Source organism: Scyliorhinus canicula, chromosome 12 (assembly GCF_902713615.1).
Source record: "Scyliorhinus canicula chromosome 12, sScyCan1.1, whole genome shotgun sequence".
Taxonomy (NCBI): domain Eukaryota; kingdom Metazoa; phylum Chordata; class Chondrichthyes; order Carcharhiniformes; family Scyliorhinidae; genus Scyliorhinus; species Scyliorhinus canicula.
Window position 1 is genome coordinate 57587489 of NC_052157.1, and position 11941 is coordinate 57599429.

Here is an 11941-nt window from a genome sequence, read left to right on the forward strand (position 1 = left end):
GTTGGGGCAGAGGGTGGGGTAGGGTGGGGATAGAGGGGTGGGGTGGGGGTAGAGGGGTAGGATGGTGTGGGGGCAGAGGGTTGGGTTGGGGTGGAGGGTAGAGGGGTGGGGGTAGATGGGTGGGCTTTGGTGGGGATAGAGTGGTTGGGTGGGGTGGGGTGGGGGTAGAGGGGTGGGGTGGGTTGGGGTAGAGGGGAGTGGTGGGGTGGGGTGGGTTTAGTGGGGTGGGGTGGGGTGTGGTGGGGTAGAGGGGTGGGGTGGGGGGTGGTGGGATAGAGGGGTGGGGTTTGGGGTAGGGGTGGGGTGGAGGGTTGAGGGTGGGGTGGTGGTTGAGTGGTGGGGTGGGGTGGGGGTACAGCATAGAGGGGTGGGGTGTGGGGTAGTGGGGTAGAGGGGTGTGGTGTGGTGGGGGTACTGGGGTAAAGGGGTGTGGTCGGGTGGGGGGTAGAAGGGTTGGGTAGGATGAGGTGGGTTGGGGGGTAGAGGGGTGGGTAAGGGTGGGGGTAGAGGGGTGGGGTGGGGTAGAGGGGTGGGTTAGGTGGGGGTGGGGTGGGGGTTAGAGGGGTAGGGTGGGGGTAGAGGGGTGGGGTGGGGGGTAGAGGGGTGGGGTAGGGTGGGAGTAGAGGGGTGGGGTGGGGAGTAGAGGGGTGGGGTAGGGTGGGGGTAGAAGGGTGGGGTGGGGTGGTGGGTAGGGGGATGGGGTAGGGTGGGGTGGGGTGGGCGGTAGAGGGGTGGGGTAGGGTGGGGGTAGAGGAGTGGGGTGGGGGGTAGAGGGGTAGGGTGGTGTGGGGGCAGAGGTTTGGGTTGGGGTGGGGGGTAGAGGGGTGGGGGTAGAGGGGTGGGCTGGGGTGGGGGTAGAGGGGTTGGGTGGGGTGGGGTTGGGGGTAGAGGGGTGGGGTGCATTGGGGTGTGGGTAGAGGGGTGGGGTGGGTTGGGGTAGAGGGTGGGGTGGGTTGGGGCAGAGGGTGGGGTAGGGTGGGGGTAGAGGGGTAGGGTGGTGTGGGGGCAGAGGGTTGGGTTGGGGTGGAGGGTAGAGGGGTGGGGGTAGATGGGTGGGCTTTGGTGGGGATAGAGTGGTTGGGTGGGGTGGGGTGGGGGTAGAGGGGTGGGGTGGGTTGGGGTAGAGGGTGGGATGTGTTGGGGGTAGAGGGGTGGGGTGGGTTGGGGTAGAGGGTGGGGTAGGGTGGGGGTAGAGGGGTGGGGTGGGGGTAGAGGGGTAGGGTGGTGTGGGGGCAGAGGGTTGGGTTGGGGTGGAGGGTAGAGGGGTGGGGGTAGAGGGGTGGGCTGAGGTGGGGAAAGAGTGGTTGGGTGGGGTGGGGTGGGGGGTAGAGGGGTGGGGTGGGTTGGGGGTAGAGGGGTGGGGTGGGTTGGGGTAGAGGGTGGGGTGGGGTGGGGGTAGAGGGGTGGGGTGGGGGTAGAGGGGTAGGGTGGTGTGGGGGCAGAGGGTTGGGTTGGGGTGGAGGGTAGAGGGGTGGGGGTAGAGGGGTTGGGCTGGGGTGGGGGTAGAGGTGTTGGGTGGGGTGGAGTGGGGGATAGAGGCGTGGGGTGGGTTGGATTGAGGGTAGAGGGGTGGGGAGGGTTGGAAGTTGTGGGGTGGGTTGGGGTAGAGGGTGGGGTAGGTTGGGGGTAGAGGGGGAGGGGATCTGCGAGAGGTTCAAAGGCGTTGGGGGGTTGGGGAAGGTTAGAGGGGTGGGGTGGGTTGGGGTAGAGGGGGAGGGGATCTGGGAGAGGTTTAGAGGCGTTGGGGGGGTTGGGGAATGTTAGAGGGGTGGGGGGTTTGGGGACGGTTAGAGGGGTGGGGTGGTTTCGGGTGTTGGGGTAATGGGGGTGTAGAGGGGTGGGTTGGGGAAGGAGGGGTGGGGTGGGTTGGGGGGTAGAGGGGTTTGGGAAAGGTTCAAGGGATTGGGGCAGGTTGGTAGATGTTAGAAGGGTGGGGCGGGTTGAGGAGGAATGTTAGAGGGGTGGTTTGGGGGGGGTGAAGTTTGTGGGGTGGAACGGATGGATGCTGTTATGGGTGGAGGTCGCAGGGGTGGTTTGGAGGTGTGATGTCGGGACTGGGGAGGGTGGCAGGGCTGGGGTAGGGTGCCAGGGTTGGGGTAGGGTGGCAGGGTTGGGGTGGGGTGGTACGGTCGGTGTGGGGTTTGGGGTGGGGTGCGATGCTGGGACGGGGGTGGGGGTGGGGGTGGGGGGGCGGTTGCAGTGTCGGGGTGGGGTTTGGGGTGGGGTGGGGTGCTGGGACTGGGGGGGGGGGGGGTCTGGGGGGGGGGGGGGGGGTCGCAGGGTAGGGGTGGGTTGTCCAGTTTGGGATTTATGAGTCAGGAAGTGATTTTAAAAGTAAGATCTTTGAGATGGTTGTGTTGTGGGACTGAGGCCTCGGGTTCATTGAGGATGTATTTGCATGTGGGAGTTTGTGTTTTGATCGGCAGGTCACAGTGGTTTGGATGTGTGTGGGGTGGCGACATTGACCTGTACTGGACAGTGTTCAGAAAGGCCGAGAAGACCCGAACCCATCTCCCCCTCATGTCCCGAGTATCTTCACCTATGTTATACTTACATTCAACGTTGAAGTGCCAGAGGGAGGAGTTGCTGGGACCCAGCTCATTCTCTGCTCTGCAATAGTGCCAGCTTTCATTGTCATCCCGTGACACAACCCCCAGATTCAGGGACTTGCCACTTGCTACAAAGTCGGTCCGATTGACGTCCACGCGGAACCAGCTATAGTTGATGACCGGTGGGTTACTCTTGCTGAAGCAGGTGAGTGTGACGTTGTCTCCCTCTCGGATCTCATGCCGGGTTCCGCTGACCCTCACGGATGTCTCCTTGGGAGAGTCTGAAAGGAATTGAAGGAAAGTTCATGGAGAGGTTGCCCAGTGTTACAACCCAATTGACCCACTTCCCAAAGTGGAACTGTGCGCAGTGCTCTAAGTGTGGTCTAACCAAGGGATATGGAGACTGGAACTGTGCACAGTGCTCTAAGTGTGGTCTAACTAAGGGATATGGAGACTGGAACTGTGCACAGTGCTCTAAGTGTGGTCTAACTAAGGGATATGGAGACTGGAACTGTGCACAGTGCTCTAAGTGTGGTCTAACCAAGGGATATGGAGACTGGAACTGTGCACAGTGCTCTAAGTGTGGTCTAACCAAGGGATATGGAGACTGGAACTGTGCACAGTGCTCTAAGTGGGGTCTAACTAAGGGATATGGAGACTGGAACTGTGCACAGTGCTCCCAGTGTAGTCTAACCGAGGAATATGAAGATCGGAACTGCACAGTGCTCCCAGTGTGCTCCAGATGAGGGATATGGAGACCGGGTCTGTGTACAGTGCTCCCAGGGTGGTCTAACCTAGGGATTTGGAGACTGAGACTGTATAAATATTGACTCGAGGCATTATTGTCTCCCTCAGTTCCTCCTCCATATTCCCAATTCAGTCAGTGTGATTGAAGTGCTCACACTGGATGGTAATTTTTTCCGATGCTGTCTTGGTGCCATGCTTGTTCCAGGCTGTACAACGATACTCTCCCTCCTGGCGGTAGGTCAGATGAGGCAGCAGCAGCCACAGCTGGTTGGAGTTGACGGAGCTGTTCAGTCGCTCTCCATTTTGGATCCAGGTGAGATTGGCGGCTGGCTGGCTGTTCACAGAGCAGAGCAGGGCTGCCCGACTCCCCTCATGGCCTGACTCCAAGCCTCTGTCCTCGCGCAATATCAGCGGGCGCCTCGGTGGGTCTGAGAATGGAGAAGGTTACAGGTTACACCACGCAACATCTGAGATCTCTGCACCCCTTCCCGGATCCGGCCTCATTAACATTCCCAATTCCTGACTCTCTAACGGCCCGAAGCTCTGGAATTCCAACACAAAACCTTTCTGTCACTCCTTCCGCCTCTCTGGCTCCTGCTGCCCTCCTCGCCCGCTCCCTGGTCTCTCCCGGTGCGTGTTTCTCGGTGCCAGTTGACCGCTGGTGGTACCCTCTCTTCCTGCTGCTGTCAATGGGACTTCCCATTAAATCCACCCCACAATACTAGGAACCCCGCAGTGGGATGCTCCATCAGCAAGACCCTGAACAGCTGGAAGATTTGGCCTTCTCCTCTCTCTCTTTCTGTCCGTTTCCATCTTCTCCTTAAAATCTGACCTGTTGGACCAATATTTTGTCACCTCCCCCGATATCTCATTTTGCGATTCGCGCTCAAATTCTGACTGCATTCTGCTGCTGTAAAGTAACTTGGAGATGCTTTAATAATTGAATGGTGCTATATAAATGCAGGTGGTTGTTGATTCAACGACAGTGTTAGCTGTGAATCGGCGGTGTCCAAATATCTCACAAAAATGACCGTCGCCCAAGAGAAACATCTCAATTTCCCTGCCGCCCAATGAAAGCCTCTCGGTCCCTCGGCCGCCCAATCAAAACCTCCCTATTCCCCTGGTGAGGGATATGGGGAGAAGGTGGGTATTGGGTGAGGGATACGGGGAGAAGGTGGGTGGTGGGTGAGGGATAGAGGGAGAAGGTGGGCATTGGGTGATGGATACAGGGAGAAGGTGGGTATTGGGTGAGGGATATGGGGAGAAGGTGGGTGGTGGGTGAGGGATACGGGGGAAGGTGGGTGGATGGGTGAGGGATACGGGGAGAAGGTGGGCATTGGGTGATGGATACGGGGAGAAGGTGGGTGAGGAATACGGGAAGAAGGTGGGTAAATGGGTGCGGGATATGAGGAGAAGGTGGGTGATTGGTGAGGTATACAGGGTGAAGATGGGTGGATGGGTGAGGGATACGGGGAGAAGGTGGGTGGATGGGTGAGGGATACGGGGAGAAGGTGGGTGGGTGGGGGATGGTGGGATATGGGGAGAAGTTGGTTGGATGGTGGGATTGAGGGATACAGAGAGAAGGTGGATGTATGGGTGAGGGTTAGAGGAGAAGGTGGGTGGGGATTTGTGGGACACAAGGAGAAGGTGGGTGGGTGATTAAGGGATACTGAGATTATGATGGAAAGTTCACTGTTCGAGTCTATTTTTGTCTAATTGTTGTGACCTAACAACTATTGAAGTGATATCTCTTGGACGATTCTCTGAGATAGTGTCCCGATTTGTCTAAAGTGAAAGCCCCATCCAGAACCATGACAGGATTTCCTTACGCTCTATCTGTAAACGGATGGCCACTTTTGATGATGCACGTGACAATTTAACTTGACATCCGATTTGCTTGTCCTGGTGTCTGATGGTGGGAGTGAAGGTCAGGCCAATAGTAAACGCCCAGGTCGCGTTCCGTCTTTCAGTCTTCGTTTTGGGGGTTGAACGTTTAAAGTCCTTGGGGAGCAGCCAGCTCAATGTTGCTCGTGTCCCTTCGCAGTGACTGAGAAAGGTGCAAATCAGATTCACTGGCTTTCCTTCCAGCATCTCTTCCATGTGTGAGATGGTGGGTATCTCTCTGAAAGCTAATTGAAGAGCAAAGCATTCATTAGGGTTGAAATATCATCAGCTTGCTCCAGGTTTTCACTGTGACATTTGATCGGGGTCAGTACAAATCACGCAGCTCAATCCTAAATGGCCGACCCCCTGATCCTGAGGCTGTGACCACACGAGTCACTGCCTGCCATTCTGAAAAAGACTCATTTATTCCTACCCTGTTTCCTGTCTGCCAAGCTATTCTCAGTCAATGCCACTATATTACCCCATGTGCTTTAATTTTGCACACTGAAGTCTTATGTGGGCCTTTATCAAAAGCGTTCTGAAAATCCAAACATACTACATCCACTGGTTCTCCCTTACCTATTCTGCTACTTATGTGCTTAAAAGAACTCCAGTCGGTCTGTCAAATATTATTTCCCTTTCATAAATCCATGTTGACCTTATCTAATCCTGATATTTTTCAAGTGTCAAGTTATCACATCCTTTATAAAAGGCCCTAGCATTTTCCATAGTCCGAACCTGGATTTGTCAAGAGCCAACCTGTTAATAGACGTCTATCAGTTGTGAAGCACAGACCCGCAGAATGCCAAATGCAGACCCACACAATCAGAGCTCCAGACACACTCCAGGCAAGTACAGTCCTGTCACATTGTGGACATATCAACCACCGCCCTAGAGATGCCGACCCCCTCGAACACAATCCCCAGAGCCCATAGAATCCCTACAGTGCAGAAGGAGGCCATTCGGCCCTTTTGAGTTTGTACTGACCCCCCGAAATACCACTCTACATCGGTCCACAGCATGCCCCACCCCGGTCCCTCTAACCCCAGCGCATTGTTCAAGCAAATCCACCTAACCTGCACATCGCTGGACTGTGGGAGGAAACGGGGCACCCGGAGGAAACCCACGCAGACACGGGGAGAGCGTACAAACTCCACCCTGTCAGTCACCTGAAGCCCGAATCGAACACTAACCCCTGGCGCCATGAGGCGGCAGTGCAGATTGCCGCGTCATCGTGCCTCCCTACGGTTTTCGGGAAGATTTCCCAGTTTCTGCACGTGGAGACGGAGTGGAGGGCCACTTATGAGGCTACCTCCCCCGAAACGGCCTGGAGAGCGGACGAACACTGAGGAGGAATGTGTATGAGAGACGATCACTGACCCGACACTTGTAGGTGGACCAGTTTCTCATAGGTGAATTTAAACCGACCATCCAGCTCGATCTGGAACTGATAGTAAGCATGGTCAGAGGTGTGGAGGTCGTTGATGACAAGGGAACAGTCTTGTCTATCCAGGCCGCCGTCCATTCGATACCTGCTGGTGACCAGGTGAGTGCTGCTGCTGTTGTAAATTGCTTTGGGACTTCTTTGCTTTGAGGATACTTTGCGTTGTTTGAACCAGATTCCTACGAACTGTGTCGGATGCACATCATTAGGGAATTGGTATCGGCAGGGAATCACCACACACAATTCTTCTTGTCCTGTCAGATTTCTGGACAGATTTATATCCCAGCCTGTGCCACACGATCCTGGACCAAGACAGAAATATACACTGAGAAGGGACACAACGCCCCTATGGTTAGATTGACGTACACAGAGTTTACAGTACATAACTAGGCCATTCGGCCCATCCACTCCATGTCGGGGTTCATGTTCCACACCAGCCTCCTCTTAGTTCCTCCTTCATCACCTCCCCCCCCCCCCCCCCCCCCCCCCATCACCATATCCTTCTATTTATATTCTCCCCATTCTCCCGTGGGAGCAAGTCCCACATTCTCCCCACTCTCTGGGTAAAGGAAGTTTCTCCTGAATTCCCCATTGGATTTATTAGTGACTGTCGCATGTCGATGGTCCCGAGTTCTCGTCTCTCTCTGACACAAGTAGAGACATTTTCTCTATGTTGACCCAATCAAAACCCCTTTCAAAATTTTAAAGACGTCTATCGGGTCACCCCCTCAGCCTTCACTTTTCTTGAGCAAAGTGCCCCGCCTGTTCAGAGTTTCCTGAAGGTTATAACCTCTCAGTTCTGGGATCATCCAGTGTCTACATCGAACCTTTATGATATGGAGACTGGAACTGGGAACAGTGCTCCATGTGTGGTCTAACTAAGGGATATGGACACTGGAACTGTGCACAGTGCTCCCAGTGTGGCCTAATCAAGGGATATGGAGACCGGCACAGTGCACAGTGCTCCAAGTGTGGTCTCACTAAGGGCTGTGGAGACCGGAACTGTGTACCATGCTCCCAATGTGGTCTAACCAAGGGATATGGAGACCGGCACTGTGCACAGTGCTCCAAGTTTGGTCTCACTAAGGGCTGTGGAGACCGGAACTGTGCACTGTGCTCCCAATGTGGTCTAACCAAGGGATATGGAGACAGGAACTGTGGAAAGTGCTCCAATTGTGGTGTCATCAAGGGATATGGAAACCAAAACTGTGTACATAAATGATTGCATTGTGTCCAGCACCCCATCTACCAGCTTAAACGTTCGCTCCCTCCACCACCAATGCACATTGGCAGCCGTCTACAAGATGCACTGCAGCAACTCACCGAGGTTCCTTAGGCAGCACCTTCCAAACCCACAACTTCTATCATCTAGAAGGACAAGGGCAGCAGATATCTGGGCACGGCACCACCTGGAGGTTGCCCTCTCAGTCACTCACCATCCTGACTTCGAAATATATTTGCGTTCCTTCACTGTCGTTGGGTCAAGATCCTGGAACTCCCTCCCAAACAGCACAGTGGGTGTACCTACACCACATGTGACAGCAACGATTCAAGTAGGTGACCTCCGCCACATACCCAAGGGGCATTTAGGGATGGACAGTAAATGCTGGTCAGCCACGCCACATTGCTGGGATTGACATCGTGATTCAAGTAGGTGACCTCCGCCACATACCCAAGGGGCATTTTGGGATGGACAATAAATGCTGGTCTAGTCAGCCAATCCACATTGCAGGGATTGACATTGTGATACAAAACATGAGGAGGCTGTTCTGCTGATGGAGTTTCGTCAACTCTATCCAATTCATCCCCACTCCACCACTCCTCTCCCCCCCCCCCCCCCCCCCCCCAACGGCTTTTTCCCTTCATACCCCTGCAGATTTTCCCGATCCAATATTAACTTTGTTAACTTCCACCAGGTGTTGACAGTCCTGGGCGCTGGAGAACTGGTCAAAACCAACTCTCCCTGTGATCGAGGAAGCTGAATCTTGGTTTCGACGAAGAGTAGCGTTAAATCTACTCTTTGACTGCAGGCCAAGATGAGGGAAGGACTACTACTGTCTCAGCCTCAATGTGGTGGTTCTGAGTGGGCACGGGGTTGGTATCTCCCATACCCGTTTAGCACAGGTCTCCCATTAATTGATGGAATGTGACTGGAACACTCCCTGTGAAGCATATCAATGAGGTGCATGTCTCAATTTAGGGCCACGCATACAATTCAGGAAGATTGTGCAATCCAGAAAGAGGGTCGCGGAGGGAGATTTACCAGAACGTTGCCGAGTATCTGTAGTCTTCAGCTAATGCGGAAAAGACTAAGAAGCTGGGATCGTTCTCCTCGGAGCAGAGAAGTTTAATGGGATGATTGAATCGAGATGTTCAAAATCACGAGGGGTGGTGTTTGGATAGAGTCGATAAGGAGATTTTCCCAGCAGCAGGAGGCTCAGTAACCAGAGAGGACACAGAATGTAGAGAATCGGGAAAAGAAGCAGAGGTGGGGAGTTGAGGGATCATCATATTTGTCAGTGCAACAGAGAGGAGCAGAAAGGGACATGATTGGAAAAGCTTTCAAAGCCCACTGCAAAATAATTCCCCATCTCTGGAAACCACTTCCAGCCCCTACAACTCTCTCTAACTCTGTAACCTCCTCCAGCCCCTACAACTCTCCCTATCTCTGTAACCTCCTTGAGCCCCTACAACTCCCCTTATCTCTGTAATCTTCTCCAGCCCCTACAACTCTCCCTATCTCTGCAACTTCCTCAAATCCCTACTGCAACCTACTCCAGTCCTTACATCTCTCTCCAATTCCGGCCTCTTGAGCATCTCCTGATTCCCATCGCTCCACCATTGGTGCCATGCCTTCAGCTGCCTGGAGGCACAGAGCTCTGGAATTCCCTCCCTAAACCTCTCTCTTTCTCCCTCTCTCGCTCCCTCTCTTGCGTGCGCTTTCCCTCTTACGATCTCTCTCGCTCCTCTCTCACACTCCCACTCTCTTTTGTGCACTCTCTCCTACGCGCTCTCACTCTCCCTTTTGCTCTCACTCTCACTCTCTCTCTTTCGTACCCCTCTCTCACGCTTATCCTCTCGTTCTCTCCTCCTAAATCTACTCCTTAAACCCGATCACTTTGACCGAGCTATTGGTCACCTGACCCAAATATCTCCTGATGTGTGTCTGGGTCAATTACCTGACTGATTTATGCTCCTGTGGAGCATCATGGGATGCTGCATTAAGTGAAAGGTGCTACATAAATGCAAACAGTAGACAGAGTTTTTGCAGAAACTGCTTTGTGTCTCAGAGACGTTTTCAAAAGTGCGCAATGCTATGAGCCTCATTCTTACCTTCCAACATTACCAGAAAGAATATGATTATTTCAACTGGGAACATTGCTCTCTCAATAGAACCTCTTGGAGCGACTGAAAAGGAAATGAAAGCAGATGATGATGCAATGACATCTAATATAGAAACTGAACAACATCCTGAATAAAACTGATAGAGCGGAGAAAACTTTCAGAGATGAGCAAAGGGTAGAGACCATTGGAATATTTCACCCATCAAAAACTCACAGGGCAGGTACAGCACGGGGTTAGATACAGAGTATGCTCCCTCTACACTGTCCCCATCAAACACTCCCAGGACAGGTACAGCACGGGGATAGATGCAGAGTAAAGCTCCCTCTACACTGTCCCCATCAAACACTCTCAGGACAGGTACAGCACGGGGTTAGATACAGAGTAAAGCTCGTTCTTCACTGTCCCTGTCAACACACCCAGCACAGGTACTGCATGGGGATAGATGCAGAGTAAAGCTCCCTCTATACTGTCCACATCAAACACTCCCAGGAGAGGTACAGCACAGGGTTAGATACAGAGTAAAGCTCCCTCTACACTGTCCCCATCAAACACTCCCAGGACAGGTACAGCACGGGGTTAGATACAGAGTAAAGCTCCCTCTACACTGTCCACATCAAACGCTCCCAGAGCAGTACAGCACGGGGTTAGATACAGAGTAAAGCTCCCTCTACACTGTCCCCATCAAACACTCCCAGGACAGGTACAGCACAGGGTTAGATACAGAGTAAAGCTCCCTCTAAACTGTCCCCTTTAAACACTCCCAGGACAGGTGCAGCACAGGGTTAGATACAGAATAAAGCTTCCTCTATACTATCCTCATAAAACACTCCCAGAACAGGTACAGAACGGGGTTAGATACAGAGTAAAGCTCGTTCTTCACTGTCCCTGTCAACACTCCCAGCACAGGTACTGCATGGGGATAGATGCAGAGTTATGCTCCCTCTATACTGTCCACATCAAACGCTCCCAGGACATGTACAGACCAGGGTTAAATATAGAGTAAAGCTCCCTCTACACTATCCCCATCAAACACTCCCAGGACAGACACAGCACGGGGTTAGATACAGAGTAAACTCCGTCTACACTGTCCCCATCAAACACTCCCAGGACTGATGCAGCACGGAGTTGAGATACAGAGTAAAGCTCCCTCTACACTGTCCCCATCAAACACTCCCAGGAAAGGTACAGCACGGGGTTAGATACAGAGTAAAGCTCCCTCTACATTGCCCCATCAGACACTCCCAGGACAGATATGTAAATTCTGCCACTTAACACACAGTCCAGATCCTGCTGAGCCTGCTGCAGTGAAGTGAGTCGTCGTATTTAAAAGATGATGGAGAACGTCTGAATGTACTCGAGAAGCGACCGAGATCTCTGACCAGACTAGCAGCTGCTTCTGTGAGGCTGGTTGGGGAGGGGTGGGGGCAGTTGACTTTGCACGCACAGAGACAGGATGCTGAGCTCACTGCTGATGCTGCACATCACCCTCTGCAAGAAATGGTCTTGCATAAGTCCCTCTGAAAATGAAAAATGGAATTAGCTACAGGGAGGCCAGTTCATGGCGAGAGTCTGTTCCCATCCAGGCCACTAACGAGACTATTTCCTCACCGCCAGTCCCTTCCACAACTCACAAGAGGTCTCAAAGCCTTTCAAAGCCAATGAAGAGGTTTTTTTTAAGGGACGCCACTGATGTAATATAGGAAACTCACCAGAAATTTAAGCAAGGTCGCAGCAACAGCAATGTGGTAACTGACCCGGATGTCACTCTCGATCAGTACTGACCCACTGACAGTGCAGAAATCACTTAGTACTGACACACTCGCAGTGCAGCACTCCCTTAGTACTGACCCGCTGACAGTGCAGCACTCCCTCAGTACTGACCCTCTGACAGTGCAGCACTCCCTCAGTACTGACCCTCTGACAGTGCTGCACTCCCTCAGTACTGACCCTCTGACAGTGCAGCACTCCCTCA

At 53.4% G+C, this 11941-nt stretch overlaps 1 protein-coding gene across 1 annotated transcript in view; it reads right to left on the reverse strand.

Annotated features, from left to right (window-relative positions):
* Positions 1 to 11596, reverse strand: part of LOC119974967 (myelin-associated glycoprotein-like) — a 33688-nt gene extending 22092 nt beyond the window's left edge. Inside the window, exons 1-6 of the mRNA XM_038814356.1 lie at positions 11578 to 11596; positions 9958 to 10032; positions 6561 to 6926; positions 5126 to 5425; positions 3452 to 3724; positions 2555 to 2830 (exon numbers count right to left, since the gene is read on the reverse strand). Coding sequence (XP_038670284.1) covers positions 2555 to 2830; positions 3452 to 3724; positions 5126 to 5425; positions 6561 to 6926; positions 9958 to 10003 — 1261 coding nt within the window. The 5' untranslated portion in view covers positions 10004 to 10032; positions 11578 to 11596. The remainder of the gene's footprint in view (positions 1 to 2554; positions 2831 to 3451; positions 3725 to 5125; positions 5426 to 6560; positions 6927 to 9957; positions 10033 to 11577) is intronic.
* Positions 11597 to 11941: the final 345 nt, after the last annotated feature.